Source organism: Seriola dumerili, unplaced genomic scaffold (assembly GCF_002260705.1).
Source record: "Seriola dumerili isolate Sdu_G_001 unplaced genomic scaffold, Sdu_1.0 BDQW01000003.1, whole genome shotgun sequence".
In the NCBI taxonomy this organism is placed as follows: Eukaryota; Metazoa; Chordata; class Actinopteri; order Carangiformes; family Carangidae; genus Seriola; species Seriola dumerili.
Genome location: NW_019174258.1, coordinates 2,797,759 through 2,814,690, shown reverse-complemented (window position 1 = coordinate 2,814,690; position 16,932 = coordinate 2,797,759). Strand labels below are relative to the sequence as shown.

Here is a 16,932-nt window from a genome sequence, read left to right as displayed (position 1 = left end):
ATGAACAGGTTATAAAAGTGCTCTAAACAGAAAAGACGCTTCTTGATGCTGCCACCCGGACAATTTCATTTTATACTCTAAGCTGAAAAAACTGAATACAGACTAGTAAAACTGTAAACACTGTTGTAATTTTTGTGGACTGTTATTAAAATCCTCAACCCCACTCTCACCTGCTGGTTGTCAGGATGTTTTTCCGCATAAATTGTGGTCAACCCACGGAGCCAGAAAGTGAGCTACAGCACTGCGGCAGGAATGAACACTTGAACACAAGATAGAAACATCATGAGGGAAATATACTCTTTAAGCATCCTTCTACCTTCTCCTCTGTTTTTCATGAAATTAACACAGGTCCCATTCGTCCTGTCAGATCTGTTATTACCCATGTGACCCTCCCTCCCCTCCCCCTGCACTGGACTCTCCTTGTTTGTATGAACTGTTCTCTTTTTTCCCTGTCTGTTTGCCTGTTTCAACCAGATGCTTTCACGCAGTGTCTTTTTGCAGAACCAGTGTCATTTAGAAACCATTTGCTGAACTGAATTTATGGCTGCCGTTGAGTGGACACAACAAAATACCGGGGTAGTTGAGCACATTTCCTAAATGAACTCCTATTTTCCTTTTTTCCCATCACACTGATAAAGATTTTGTATCGGCATTGAAAAGTAGTCCATTTTTGGAGTTCAAACACAGTTTGAACCAAAATCCATTTCAGTGTCATATATTTGTAGATCTCCACACTCATTACTTTCCCTGTTATTTTGGCTCATTTATAATGATTATTTCCTCAGATACAACTGTGTATATTTTCCCTTTTCACCCATTTAATTCTTTCTAGAATAGTGGTGAGAGAAAATGTTCACTCAGCAAAACTATCGCATATACTGTATCCTTCTAATGATCTAATTGGCAGCCATTATTTTTGTGGGTAGTGATCATATGGAGTTGCTGTGTGACTGATTTCATGTCTTTCCTGTTTTCCAGGTGCCCCTGCCTGGGTATGTAGAGGCTTTTCCTCATCCTCGCTACCCACAGGGGAGCCCCACCAGGCTGTCCCTGGAGTATAACCAGGCACTGGAGCAGCCTCCCGTTGCCCCTAGCACAGCCTCCCAGCAAAGCCTGCCCAAGGTGGTGAAGGACATGGACAGCATGCCCCTGAGCAGCCTCTCCACCTCTGCACTCGTGCAGGCTATCCGGCAGGAGGTGGCCAAGCTGGCGAAGAAACAAAATGACATGTTTGAGTTTTGATTCTGTCCCCTTGTGTGCAGGAGAAGGTTAACTGTGCATTGGTCTTCAACAGAGGCACACTAAGGTGGTACTCCAGACTGATTTTTGATGTTTGTATTGTAAAATGAACTGATCGTCTTTACCCACTGATTGATTTCTTTTCATGTACTGTTGGTGTTTTTCAGCTCCTGACTTAAAGGAATGGAAAATGCTTTATTTTTTTTTTTTAATTTGTTTTATTTTTTTTTAGAAAAAAACGAACATCCTCTATTGATGATGTCCCAAGTAACTACATGCATCTCTTCTTTGTAGATATGTCAATAGGATACGCTAAATATGGAAAACGTAATTTTTTCCAGCATTAGACATTTTTTGTGAATCAGCATCAGTTGAGAAGAGAGAAAAAGTAGCATTATTGTCTGTACTGAGAGGACCAAATACTTCCTGTCAGATGTTAAGTATAAACCACAGTGTATATGAGCATGTACAGTATAAGGACATCATGTATCTTCTCTCCTTTTATAGACCATTGACTTCAAAAAGACTGGGTACATGAATATCAGTTCAAACCAAATCAGACTACCACACCACTTATTTAAAATTCTTTATTTTCATATCACATGTCAGCACCATAAAAATAACAAACACTGACTGTCTTTGCTCATCTAGTAATGTTTTAATTAAATTTAATAAATTGATTTAAACTGTAATTCCCTTTAATCAACAAATGGACTCAGTCCGGGATATATGTATCCGCCTTTTTAGTTGAAACCAATTGATCATGAAATCTTAAGATGCATCTATGATGATGAAGTGACATATAGATGAAAATGTTTGCCTTTATGTATCTGAAATAGATGGAAGCTTTAATCTTTGCAAATCCTTGTTTGGATGTGCGCAAGGAACATTGACTTGGTTGACACTGATAGACATTTTCTTTTGATAGTAATGGATGGTTATTATAGCATACCGTTAATGTTGTTAAATACTTAAAAACATGAACTATGTCTATATGTTTTTATCTTTTCTTGATTAAAATGACAAAATGTCTTTGGCCTCCAAAAACTCAAATGGAAAAGCTTTTAAGTGAATCAATATTTGCAGCTGGATGGACATCACAAAAGGGCAGTTCCCAGTGGTTTGAAGATGCACACATTTTAATACACATTCAAGCCCGACATCTAAGTCACAATATAATTCTCTTTGCTGCCGGTAATAGTGCCATAGTTTCTTATAATGGTGGGTCCATTGTTTGTTTACTGCGCCTTAAGGCTCTTAATGTTCTTATTGAGTGCACTTCACAAATCAGACCCCAAGTCCATGTGGGTATTTGAGCTAATGAGAAGTCCTGCATCAGTACTGCTGAGCTGTAAGTGCTGATCTGTCTGTATAAAATTGTGGCTGCCTGCCTGAACATTGTTTCAGATTGAGTGTATAGTACTTGTCCTTTTCTAAGGTGCTATATGCTGAGTTAGACATTTACTAATTGATACAGTAGACAATTAATAATTCCAAATAGGCTTAAAAACATCTTCTTAACATTATTAATAGATTTTAATTGTACCAGGATCTCACCTCTATATTTTAAATTTTACTGCCCTGAATGAAGTTATTTGTCAGGCAATTATTGAATAACGAAATAAAAATAGCTTCCACACACCAGGTCAGGTAAGAAATAACTTATGAAAAAATCAAAAATATCAACATAAATAGAACTAAAATTAGATAGAATGAAAGACAGTCTGTCTTTCTTTCTTCAAACATGAATAAAAGCAAATGATTAAGGATGTGGACCCAGGAATCAGAAGTGATGTAAAGTGCTGGCCAGTATATGTTTCTTTCACAAAATTGTGCTTACAGTTCATGTTAAACAACAGACTGAGTGGTTAAAGCTGCTGGAGTAAAGGAGACTGTAGCTTTTCAAAGCTATTCCAGTAGCAGGAAAGAGAGAGGGAGGGTGGTTGAACGCTTAAATTAATATTTTAAAGGTGAGCTTATTGCTCTTGAATAACTCTGCTTGACATCTTAATCAACTTTTAAAACTATTTCATTTCTTTTATCTTAAAAATCAAACAGATTAAGGCCAATAGCAGGACAGTGCACAACAGAGAACTATGAACTATCCAATCAAACTCCTAAAACAAACTTCATTAGATCATTTCACAAATGAAAGGAATTCATCTTTTTTGGAACAAAGACTCATTTCCACTGTGGCATAAAAGCCTTCAATAGGTTATGATGAGCTCTTCATGCAGAGCTGCTGGTTTGGGGATGGGAATTGGGAACTGACTACAGATGAGTGCATGTAGGTCTATAGCAGGGGTGCTACAATATGTTTGCATAAACAAGCAAGTGAGATGCTATACATTGCCTAATTTTTCTATATTATTGCAAATCACATGGAGCTCTTTGCTGATTATTATAATCAATTCTGTCATAGGAAAACTGTGGCATAAGAAAGACAACTATGAGTGAAAATGCCTTTAAATCATTATTTCCTTCTGTAAAACAGTATTGCTATTACAGCTGTCCTGGATGAATTTAGTCATTTTGCATAATGACTTTTGAACAAACCCGCCCTCTCTTACAAAAATTTTTCTTTTATACTCATGCCTGTTGGTGTGTAAGTAGGTACAAGAAAATACTGTATGTCTTAAACTCAACAAGAAGTATGTTGTTGCTTGTTTTCCCAAGATTCATTTTACTCATTATTCAGAGGAGCACTTAATGTCTTAAGAACTGTACTAAATACAGTGAAACCATTTTTGTGTATACCAGAAGTGAACACCTTTCCACATTCTCATGCTGGATAACTGAGAAACCTTAGTGATATTAAATAAAAGGGTTTAAGGTGGTTTATTGGTTTATAAAAATGAATGAGTATTTATTCTAGGAAATGAAGTATGAAGTGAGCTAAACCTATTAAACATCCGTGTCTTTTTGTCTTCCTGACTGGTTTCCTCATTTCATCTGTTTGATCTTGTTATATTTGATGTTCCTCAGAGATCTGACAGAGCGACCTTGAGACAGATGGAGAAATGAAAGAAACATTAGCCAACATGATTAAAATTTAATAAAAGATTTTAGTAGAGGAGCATAGTAAATCTGTGTCTTCACTACCTCGTTTCATTTCTGCATGTCATTTTTCCTGATGAGCAATATCAAAAGAGTTGACGAAATTGTTGGACTGATGCTCTACGTCTGTGGTCTTTTCTAGTACTGGCATTATAGTTGTAGGTGTGATTACCCACTTACACCACAGGGACGTTAAAGAGGTTTTGTGTCACAACAAGAAAAGACTAGTCCCTTGCCTCAGGAGTCAGAGTAATGGTTGAAGGCTTGGTTGATAGTTGTGTACTATCAGTGACCTGTTGTCAGCCATTTTGCTGGAGCTTTATGTTTGCTAAACTGAGAGAGAGAATGCACATATTTCCAGGCCTTTTGGTGCACTGTAATGATCAGTGGAAAATAATTTAATGATTTATTAATAAGGGCGGCACGGTGGTGCAGTGGTTAGTGCTGTCGCCTCACAGCAAGAAGGTTCCGGGTTCGGGTCCCGGCTCGGACGTGGGGTCTTTCTGTGTGGAGTTTGCATGTTCTCCCCGTGCTTGTGTGGGTTCTCTCCGGGTACTCCGGCTTCCTCCCACAGTCCAAAGACATGCAAATGGGGACTAGGCTGATTGGTTACTCCAAATTGACCATAGGTATGAATGTGAGAGTGAATGGTTGTTTGTCTCTGTGTGCCCTGCGATGAACTGGCGACCTGTCCAGGGTGTACCCCGCCTCTCGCCCGAAAGGATGCTGGGATAGGCTCCAGCCCCCCCGCGACCCTACTAGAGGATAAGCGGTAGAAAATGAATGAAAGGATTTATTAATAATACAAATATAAATATAACATAGCTATGACAGAAAATCCTTTGTTTATTCCTTAAGAGCATTGACTCTTGCGATTTAATGTCCAGCCAACAGGAGCAGTGGCCTACTGGGCACAATATTCTGATTCCGAGTCAAAGTTTTCTGACATTAGGGTAACACTCTCCATGAGTGCAAGTAGCTATTTTAAACCCACATCACATGGATTTTTTTTACTCTCTTGATAAATTTGCCAAGAAGATTGCCTTTCCTCTGGTGATGCTTTCCATAGAATTTTTTATGAATACTCAGTGACTTCAATCGGTGCTGTCCACTATCAACTGACATTAGTGGATGGCGGGATCATTGAAGGTGAAATTTGTGTCAGACCATAACCACTCTTTCGCTAAAACTATCTTAACATTAGTTGTTTTTGTATATCATTGCTTTGGTTATTTAAGGTATTGACCTAGTGTTTGCGATTAAACGCATGGAAATCTTATTTAACTAAAGAAAAATGTATTTAAAATGTAGTATGTAGTAAGTATCTGTTCTTTGTTTTGGTGTCCTCTGACAGCATGTGCATGTTAGTACATGTAGCCTACAGGTGTATGTTAATGCATGTGAGCCCCCCCCCCCGTTACATGGTGGCCCTACCCAAACACACAGGGACCGCCCTCACCTGAGAAGGCCTCATGCAGTAGGCTGCACGGTGTTCAGGAGTAAGCAACCATCCAGAATTTCCTCCACTGAAGAAACCATGTTTTCTCTAAAAAGGCCTCCAATTGAAGAGCGAGATAAGACCAGACAGAGCACAAGTGGACTGGTCATGGAGACTAATAAGTCTTCACAGTCATTTAAGTGATAAGTCCAAGGCTGAACCCAGATGTCCCAGTCCGACCATTGAGCCAATACTGGCTTTACTCAGATGGAGAGCCCTACAAGCTACTGAATGGGACTAGCCTGACTTGGAACTTCTCCTCAATGTGTAAGTAACTTCATGGCTGGCTGATATTACATGTCTGTTTTCATAGGCGACCGGCAACAGAAAGCGAAAAATAACCTTAGCTAACTTGCAGTATTATGAATGTGTTCGGCAGATGTTGCTATTGCTAGCTGGTTTACTTCGTATCACGGCAATGGTAGTGTGGGCTAATGCTTGTGACCTGATTTCTTTTTGTTGGTTCTGGTGTACATAGGGCAACTTTATTCAGCTGTGCTTCCAGTGTGTTCAGTTGGCGATTTCACTGGGCCTCATAACACCTTCCTAACTGAGAGCGTGAAAGGGTGGGGGTGGGTGGACAGTGACGATCAATAACGATGTTTACGGAACCTTTAATTAGGTACAATAATGAGAGCACAAAATCGGCTGACCTGTGCTTGCGTCCTTATCTGGTCCCAGGGGAACTTGACTGACTAATGTCAGACATATAGGTGGTCATGGGTGTTTGCCGATGGTCCTTCTCTGACTGATCCTATTTTGAACCTTGCAGACAGTCCTCGTGCCCAGTGCTGAGTGCCAGTGCATAAACTGTATGGAGCTAGCTAACTTTAACCTGGTCATTGCAGTTCAGGTGAGTTCCGTTGCTGATGTGTGTGTCTTCAGTTATTGTTATTCTTGCTTAAATGTGGCATTGTTGTTAATTTCAGTTTTGTATTCAGATGCTCATGGAAAGTGAGATCATCAGCGTTCAGATACAAACTGCTCCAGTGTGCCTGCAGCATGTGTCAATTCAAGCAAGAAAAAGCAATGTGTGTTCTCCTTAGGGACATCTGATTTGACAAGGGATTTAGCTGCATAGCACAAAAGCATATACCAAGCATAATCTTAGTATGAATTTAGTGTTTTTTTGTGTAGAACAAGTCAGACCCCCAAATAAAAGTGTCATCTGTGGCACAAGCACAGAAGGTATCATTAGGAATTCATGTAGCAATCTCAACACCCATTAAAACAGCTGGACAAGACATGCAGAATGATGACTCGAGATACCATCCTCATGTGACTGATAGTGCCTTACCTACTGACAGGTATCAGTGTAAAATAGCCCTGTTCTATCATTTTGACTTGAGAAGATAATACTGCATACTTTGTACCCCAACATACTGTTCATTTGACTGTTGAGCCACAGTGAACTGTAGCACAGGGGCACTAAAAATCATGCAGAGGCAATAGCCAATCAGGTGAGAGGAACAAACTAATAAGTGGGCTCCTGGCCAGCAGCTGTAGAGACTGCAGGCTGCCCCCACACAGACTTTGGTGCTTTGTGTGAGCTCTCCATGTTGCTGAGACAGTTTTGTACACTTGAGAAATGGATGACTGTTAGCTGGTGCAAAGGTATGTAATGTATTCATTGAGCACTGCTAATTATCAATGTTACCTCACAGCAAATTTGTATCAGTACAATGTTTATTTACAGGCAGAGCAATTGCAGACTGCAATTTATTTAGTATTATTATTAGTTTTTTAGTTATTTATCTTACTGTTTTCTTATGTTTTTTTTGTAGAATTGGCTTTATATAGTTTAGGGTTATAATCCTGTCTCTCTGTTTCTAATGCTGTGGCTGATGGTGGCCTCCTCACAGGTAGAATACCTTCATCAGTGGGTGGTTGGCTTTCCAGCCATGGTATGACTGTTCCTCCCTGAACTATTTTAATAAATAGCCAGTTATGGCAGTTATGTTGTGCCCTCTTCATTGAATGTGTCTCAATTCGTTCGTGTTACAGACCCATATGATGGCAAGCCAGTTGTCATTTTGCATTTGGTCTGCTAGGAAAAACCTGCTGCTAACTTGAGCATGCTGCTGCTGTGGTCTTCACTGGGTCATCTTTTGTAAGTCCTCAGAGGTAGGTGAAACATTTTACCAGTTTTGGTGTAAAATCACCTGAAAGCAATGGTTTTAAATGGTTTTAATAGTTTAAAATAGTAAAAAAGAAAATGTATGTACTGCATATTTTTCTAAAGTGGTTGCATTAAATTCATTTCACACAGTCATTTTCACACTTAGCTAAATTTCAGAAACATTTGAAAATGTCACCTCCAAATTATATTATTATTATTATATTATTGTAATTACCAGATGATTCAAAAAGTTTGCTTGACATTTTAATAGATCCCTATTCTGAATACCAGCATACACAAAATAAAAATAATAAAACAATAAAAAAAATGTAGATAAAATGGTATAGTAAAAGCGCAGTCATTCACATTTATTTTTCTAAACTTTAACAAAACTAAGCAGCAGCCTATAGCCTATAGTCTACATGTGACCTTATCTACACACATACTCCTTAGTATTGAGTCTTTATTATGTTAATGTTTTGTGTGTGTGTGTGTGTGTGTGTGTGTGTGTGTGTGTGTGTGTGTGTGTGTGTGTGTGTGTGTGTGTGTGTGTGTGTGTATCTGTAGTTCGTCGTTTTCCCACCAGGGTTCAGTCTTAAGCTTTACAAACAAATGCTCTCTCTCAGGAAGAGAGGCATATCCTTTTTGAAATTGCACATTTGCCAAGTCAAAACATGGCTCATTTGATTTTCTTCTGGAGAGCGAGCCTGCTACTAGGATACAGTGTTGCATAAAATATAACATGAGGACAATAAAATACCAGGAACACTTGTGAATATGGATGATGTAGATTATTACAGTAGCCATGAAATAAATCCCACCTTTTTGAAACTTGCAATGTTCAGGTTTTGACACTCTGTTGGAGCGCTGTTGACTCAGCTATTGCAAGTTTATTTGTTTTTAAGGGCGTTCCAGGAATAGTACACAAAAATATTGCCACCTCCTGTTCATCTGTGGTAGACAATAAAGATCATCTGGTCAGGGGTTAAGCCTGTTCAATCATGGGGCTAATGTATAGACAATGATATAGTCTATTAACAGGGGTTCATGTTTTTTTTCTTTTTGTCTTACTGCCTTACTGTTTACAATCAATCTTCCACTCAAAGAGATCAGTTAATTATTATTGAAAGTAATTCATGACATTATTAATAGGCTACTACATGTCAAATTGGAAGGGGCAATGGAAGTAATAATGAGCAATAATAACAGTTCTGCTGTAACACTGACACAACATCAAGCGGCTCAAACCTGTTATTGTATCTGTCATGAGCTCTAAATGCACAAAATGTACCATGAGTTTAGCATTGTCTGTGGCACACACAGTATCCATGTGTCCAAATGTATAGTATATTATAAGCTTTATGTAAACTTAATGTATTAATCTTCACATAAGAATAAGGAGAGGTTTTATTGAAAATGCCAAAACTGTATACATCTTATATTTTTGTCTGTCAACAGAAATTATGCATGATGATCTCTGTTATCTTTAATAAAGGATGGGCTACTCAAAGTAACTATAACATCGCTTTCTGAGCCGACATCAATACACTTATTAAATTTTTACCACAATGGTCAGGTCAAAGCCAGGTCAAAGGAGGAAAGAGAGTTGAAAGTAACTGATTGAACAAATCTTCTGTGAAACTAAAAGTTTTGTTTTCATCCTCTGATACTCAGGAGTATGCTTGCACTTTCGCATCACTCTCAGACTGGATTCAGACCGAGGCGCTGCAGGGAAGCCTGGGAAATCAGACAGGATTTGCCAAATGAAGCATAACCGCAGATTCTCTGGTATTAGTATGAGTCAGAAGGTCTTGATGAGACAAATGAGACAAATGATAAATCGCATCACCGTTAAATGATCTAATGACAGTGCATATCCCGGAAGATAACATTTTCTTGTTTCATCCATATCATTTGATATAGATGGAAATGACATTGTTTTCCACTGACTGAACTCCTTCCCAGTGGTGTAATTTTAATATGTGAACTCAGTGGGTGGTGGATTGAAAGTCAGACTCAAAACCAGACTGACTGAGTCTCATTGACTGAGGCACCTCCGAACAACACAGTGGAATAGAACATTTAAATGATCTTATTGCCTGTCGTGCCTCTGCAACACATGCTTTAGTTCAAATGAATCATGCGCATACAGTAAGGCTTTGCAACTTTTTATGTGTCAGCGCAGTTGTGCTCTAAATATTCAAACCTTTAGGGTTTTCATAACCGCAGTCCTGTGTGGTTTAGCCTGCTATTTCAAGTAATTCTATTGATTATTTCTCAACCTACTCTGGTTGGTGTATTGCAGAAAATTCCAGTCCACAAAAGTTGTCCACCTCCTCAAAAAATGATCAGACCACTGCTATGACCTGGTTACTCTAAGTGCAAAACTTTGTGCAGAAACCTAGTGCTAGCATTACAGCACAACAGTAAGATAACTGCATGCCCCTCTCATTCTTCCTCTTGCTTTGCTGTTCTCTCTCTTCACATATTTGTTGTACTGGCTGTTTGAAGACACTAGAGGCTGTTCAAGATACTTAACCAAGCAGATGTAGCATAACCTCAGTAACACCTTTCTGCTGAAGAAAGACAGTCAGTTGGAGACTTTCTCCTCAGCAAATGCTAACAAACATATACTGATAAAATGTATCTTACTCGGTCTTATGCTAGGTATTTATGCTCTGATTAAGCCAAAAAATATATATATATATTTGCCTAAATTTCCTGCGTACAGAAGACCTACTGAACTCAAGACAGTATTTTTTGATTGGTTCATAAATTGGTCGTTCATCTGTCCACAACAGCTTTTTTTCCCATTATGAAATAATTTTTTCCTTTCACATTTTTTAACCCACCTGTTTGTTTTGTAATGCTCTGTAAAGGCGTTCAGTCACAAAAACTGCTCTCTCCCAGGGATGTGATTACATCACTACGTGTCCGTCTGTTTTACTGGTTTAGGAAAAGTGTCGGGACAGTAGACTATTATATTCAATATTGTTGATCCAGGTTGCTCAGTATAGTTTTCACTTTTTTTAACTTCTGCTAATGCTAATTCTTTTAACACCACATCTGAAGTTCCATTTAACAGTGTATATCCCGTGGTAATTCTCCTCAGTGGATACCTAAAAACCAAAGCCAAAACCATCTGCATTACTTGATACCACTAGCTGTAAAAAAAAAAAAAAAAAAAAAAAAAAAAAAAAGTTTTTCTAATTTGTTTGGGCTGATGCTTAAAGCCTGATTAATTTCTGACCCTGATTCTATTGCATTCAGATGCGCCACCTATCAACAGTACCTCATTGCGCTCCATGAAAATACTGGAACATTGTTTAAGCGAGTAAGTTTAAAGCAGTACATAAATAGTTTGTGTTATGCAGTTTTTAGTGTTTAAGGGAAACTGGTATGGTTACTGTGTGACTTAGACATCTTAAACTCCCTTGTGCAAGTACATTTGTATTTCCTGGCCACTCCATTGTGTGTGTGTCCTCCAGTACATATAACACAGTAAGTCAATCCAAATGAGTCCTGACAATAGAGAGTGTCAGTTATACACTTTCATGTGTATGAATTGTTTTAACTAACAGCAGGTGTGCTGGAAAAAGAACAGCCCTCATGATTTTATTTCATTCAAGTGGCTGAAGTGGCTGTGACAACCATGATACAGTATGTGTCCAGTCAAAGAAAAAAGACTGACAGGAAGTCAGATTTTGAGCTCACTGTACCTTAAGCACAGTGGGAGGGAGCTGATTAGCTATTAAGTACACAAAGGTGTTTACACATACATACTTATGCACTTAAAAGCACTGTTACGCTTAAACTTGGCAGACAAAAAAAACAAACTAACCCAGTACTACTTCAGTCTGCTCTTGTTCTTTTAAAGAGCTGACAAGGCAAAGCCACTGAACTTATTATTCTTCCTTAATGCAAAATCTATAAAATCAGTTGAGCTTGATTGTCCCGTTTTGACTGTGGGATGAGAACGTGAAGTGTCTGGTTTGGCTCAACAGACAGCTGTAGTGTACAGGCTTGGATGTATTATAAAGCTCCCGCTGGTGAAGCTGTAATGTAATGATCCTCTAACTCAGAACCCAGTGGTCTGTACTATTCTCCATCATGTAACTTCTCTCTTTTCGACTTCTCTCTCCTTTGGGGTTTGAACTGTTTGGCCTGACTGCAACCAATAACAAATAAGATACAATATACATCTTTTGAAAATTAATGGCCATAATTAGTGTCCCTATTTATAGTTAACATTAGGCACAGATCTATAGATCATAGACCAGTGAGGTTAAATTTTGGATTTAAATGTAGAACTTGGTTGCAGGCTATTTTGTGGTGAATAGTAGGCTGGGTTCCTCCCTTGTAACTTGGCCATTAAATTACAACTCTGTCTTGGTTCTAATTGAAAGCATCTGGAAGGCTTTGGCTAGATGGGATATGCACAGCTTTGGCTGGAGCAGAAGCAGAAAAGCTTAGCTCTCTTATTTGGATTAATATCCCCAACACCTGTCTTTGGGGAAATTAATGGGTGTTACTGTAAGCAGCTTTCTTTCTTCCTCAAACCTTTTCTGCTGATTTCTTACTTTCCTGACCCCATCTGCCAGCTCTGTCTCCCTCTCTCTGGTGTCCTTCCCATACATTCCCTCTGTAGATTAATTGCTTAGTGATACTGTATGTTAAAGACTGCCGTAAGTTTCCCTACCCAGCTGTTTGAAAATGGAACACTCAGCAGGATTTGGCTGTGCGGTCCTCACACGCCACTTCTTATGTACTCCCTCCTTCCTTATCCAGTTCTCCTTCAAGGGCCCCTCCTCTTGTCCTTTACCCTCATCTGCAGCTTTCTGTGCAGTTCCCCGGCTAGCACTGTCATGGGGCCAATTTTAGTTTTATCAATCCTATTTCTGTTGCAGCCTCAACAGTACTGTAATACAATACAATACTAGAGTAAATACACTGTTTTTACATGGTGGCCAAAATTGGAAGAACTAAATTTCTCACATTATAACAAATAAAATGGACAAATGGCAAGATTCTCTGCTGTATTAGCTCCATTTTACTGTAAAGGTGCTGTCACAACTAACTTGTTTGGTTCAGTTCAAATGAACTCTGGTGCTTTTACTGGTTTGGTTCAGTGCGTTTAGTCTGGTGTGGAGGCTGTAAATCGAACCCTGGGGCAACCCAATTACAGACCTACCACAGAATTTTCTGATAGTAGACATGTAATTTTTTTCATAAATTCATAATTTGGCTGTAAACTGTCAAGAAAATGATCTCATAACAATCTGTCTAAGCAACCTATTTATTTGTACAAATTATTTAGTAACCATGGTATCTTGTATGCACTTTTGCATGTCACTGCTAGAATGTTTCTTGCTATATTAGCAAATGAAATGAGATGCAACATATATATATATATTGCATTTCTTCCCTACTGCCCTTATTTTGGCAGTTTCTCATTAAAAAGTTGAGCGCCACACAGTTACTATTCTTCTGTAATGTTACGGTAAAAGATGCGTCTCTTTCACCTGACGCATCATTATTCATAACATGAGGTGAAGTTGCAGTCTCAGGCTAATAATGCTCATAATACAACCAAGTTATTACTTGGTGAGCTCTTTGTGACACCAGAGTAGAAATAAACACATCAGTTCAGGTTCAGTGAAGTGCTGTGTGACTTAATGTCTGTCACCTGAATTTGATTTGGTGCAGGATGACATCACCAAAGGATTGAGTTACTGGTCAGTACCTATCAATTCATGCTTTACAGCATGATTTGGTTTGTTTTTTTTTAATAACAGTATCACTGCATAATTTTTTTCCTTGGTCCAGACCAAATAAGCGAGATTACAGACATTAAAGAACCCTAAATTTTTATAGTTTAGAACCTTTTAACAACACGTCATGCAGCCCAGAGCAATCTGACGAGATCCATAAATTCTTTGTTGTTGCCTCAGCTATCGATGTTGCCCCTTCCTTTTCCTGATGTCTTCTGTTTTGAGTTAAAATCTGCTACTTTGAAGCATTGCTGCCTTATAGCCTTTTAAATTAAATTAAGTTATAGCTGAACAACTTTGTTGGAGCTTTTTACAGAGATACAGTGTGATATGGGGGTAAAGCAGCCAAAGCAAACTGCCATTACAGCAGGTTCGTGGTGCAGTTGTATTCTCACCTACTTACGACACCTTCTTTGGTTGATTCTACTTTCCAGGCTCTGGCCTTTCTTACTGCTGCTGTCAAGAATAAGGAAGTGAAATGAGGAGAAGGAGGGAATGAAAGCCAGAGAGGCTTATTGAATACATAAATCACTTCCTGGATAGAGGGTATGTTGTTTCATTGCTAATGGATCTCTGCCACTGCTCCGTAAATCAACATACATACAACCAGACGTAGTACCACTCGGAGGCAGGACTCCTATTGGGGCAAAGAGAGAGGAGACATTATTCTGTTGCTTTCCATTTTGTTTTTCTCCTTTCTTCCCGTTCCTCTCTTGCAGGGATTTTGGGTTCACATAGAGTTGCAAAACAAGCAGTATTTAGGTTACTGCTCTCACTCCTATCTCTCTCCTCTCTGGGTAAAGGGGCACTTACTCAGCTCAGTGGGGGTGGCATTAATCCTTGACGCTGAGCAAAGTCACCAAAAGTTCATACCTGACCAGGCATCCATAATGTCCCAGCTTGTCCTTGTCAATTGTTTCGTAGAACTATAGGAAACCAGGTTTAAACTAATGTTATTTTCCTAGTGAGAGAAAGTGTATCAAATGATGCAAAAACCCTCTTCATTTAAAAAACACAATTGTTCAGTCTGTTCAGTCAGGTGCCACCATGGTAAGAGTGTTTCTTTTATATGCTAATCTAATCAAGGTGAATGTGAATAATACCAATGAGTTGGAAACATTACAGAAAAACAAATGCACATGATTCTAGTTGCAGGGACATGGTGGGATTGTGCTACGGTGCAGGTAACACGAGAGATGCAACGCAGTATTGGCCCATATAGAACCAGAGGAGCTGAGGACTTGAGCATAACAAGAAACCAAAGTAAGTTGGTCCACTGAAGTATTTAGCTTGGTAGCTGACAGAACGTGGGTGCATGTCACACTCAGGACCAGCTTTATGTACACTATACATATTCAGCACCAAGTGGTGTATATGTGTGTGAAGAAAAGGGTATTGTTAATATGTATGAATTTTGTGATGCTGAGCATTTACTGTTACAAGTCCATCCTGTGCTTCAGTTATAAAAGCAACATATTCAGGATCTTGTTTAGTTAATAAAAAGACAATATAATATAACTGCCAATTCACTGTTTATGTGGGAAAACCTGTTATTTATTTCTTTATTTTTTGTGTTTTGCATTATGCTTGTGCCAAGTCTGAGCTGAAATCTGAGCAGCTGTTGAATATTTTGAGTGTTTATAATTTTCTGTTGGCTTAAGGAACACAAATTAAATATAAAATAACTTAGGAAAGTGATAACAGTAGATTACTCTCCCTGGTGAATACTGACATATACATGACCTCTCCTCTTTAGAGCTTGATAACATGGCCATCAAGACAAATACCTTTTTAATTGAAAATATAAGATTTAAATAGTAATATAACACCAATCAAAAAAAAATTGTTTCACTGCCATCTGGTTTGTTGTGAAACTGATATCACAGTGTACTGACACACCCCAGAGTAAACTTTTACATCACTGCAACAAGGTGAGAAGTTAAACCACTGGAGGTCAGTAAAAACCTGATTTTCAGGAGCCATTAAGTTACTCTTAATGGTTTCCTACAGCTTTAACTTTCAACTCTGATCATTTATTATCCACAATTTTTTTTTTCTTCTGCCATGTGAATCACCAAGAGCTCTAATTGTGATATGTGGTTGTGTTTTCTTGACACCAATTCTTCAGTCAGAGAAACAGGCATTAGAACCCTTTTGCATCCCCAACGGTTTCTGTTTAATTAGCTCGTGGTTGTCACTGCAGTAAGGGTTTTGAAATAATGAGTTTGATTCAATCAGATGTTCATAGTTTCTGTCTGCCCCTTTCTTAAAGGTTGACATTGATACTGACCCAATCTGTCTGCTTCTTGTAAGGGGTGACTTTGGCTTTGTGCTCCCGGGCTCCTGACTCCTCATGCTTCACTAACCTTATTGCAGCAATTGCTAAAATCCCTCAGCTGGAAAAAGCTTCATTAGAAGGGGGAGATAGTTAATGAACTCTGACCCTATTTCCACATCTGACGGCGCCTTCCCTCCCAAGTTTCACTACTTATCAACCCTTCAACGCTTTCCACCTTGGACATCACTCTTCCTACTCCTTCTGTAGAACAAATGACACTTCCTGAAATCAGTTATCCAGACCTTTCTCAAATAGAAAAGAGGAAAAGGTGACCGTCAGTCCTGGTCTTTGGCTGCAAGGAATGTGGCCATTAAGAATATATGAATGGAGCTACCCCTTCAGCCTTCTGCTGAGAGTCGCACTATAATAATGTTTCATAATCTTTCATTTTTAATATTTTTTTGTTGTTGGGTGTTTTAGCCTTGAGAGAAGTAACTGGCTACTCTGTGCTGTGTATTTTCTAATGAAACAATTTAGTTAGTGATGTATCCAGCTTACAAAGCCTGGCAGGTATTGGGGGGGTAAAATGTTCGATAGCTCGTATTCACAAATCAGTAATTTGTAGCCTTGAATGAATTATTCCATTCCATTACATTAATAATTTGTTCTTTTGAATGAATAAATGATGCCCCCAAATTACTGACTTAATTGCCTTACATCAGTATTAAGCAGGGGTGGACAGTAACAAAGTACATTTACTTGAGAACTGTACTTAAGTTTATTTTTCCAGTATCTTTACTTAAGTAGTATTTTTTGTGGAAACTCATGACTTTTACTCCACTACACTTAGAAGACAAATATTGTACTTTTGACTTTACTACATTGACGTACTTGTTACTTATTTTTGATAATGATGTCGGCCATACACTGTGTTCATCACAGGAGAAAAAACAATCACAGTCAACTCCTG

At 38.6% G+C, this 16,932-nt stretch overlaps 1 protein-coding gene across 1 annotated transcript in view; it reads left to right on the top strand.

Annotated features, from left to right (window-relative positions):
• kiaa1549l (KIAA1549 like) overlaps positions 1–1,398 on the top strand; it is a 54,015-nt gene extending 52,617 nt beyond the window's left edge. The window contains exon 23 of the mRNA XM_022741643.1: positions 979–1,398. Within this exon, the coding sequence (XP_022597364.1) occupies positions 979–1,242 (264 nt within the window). The 3' untranslated portion in view covers positions 1,243–1,398. The remainder of the gene's footprint in view (positions 1–978) is intronic.
• Positions 1,399–16,932: the final 15,534 nt, after the last annotated feature.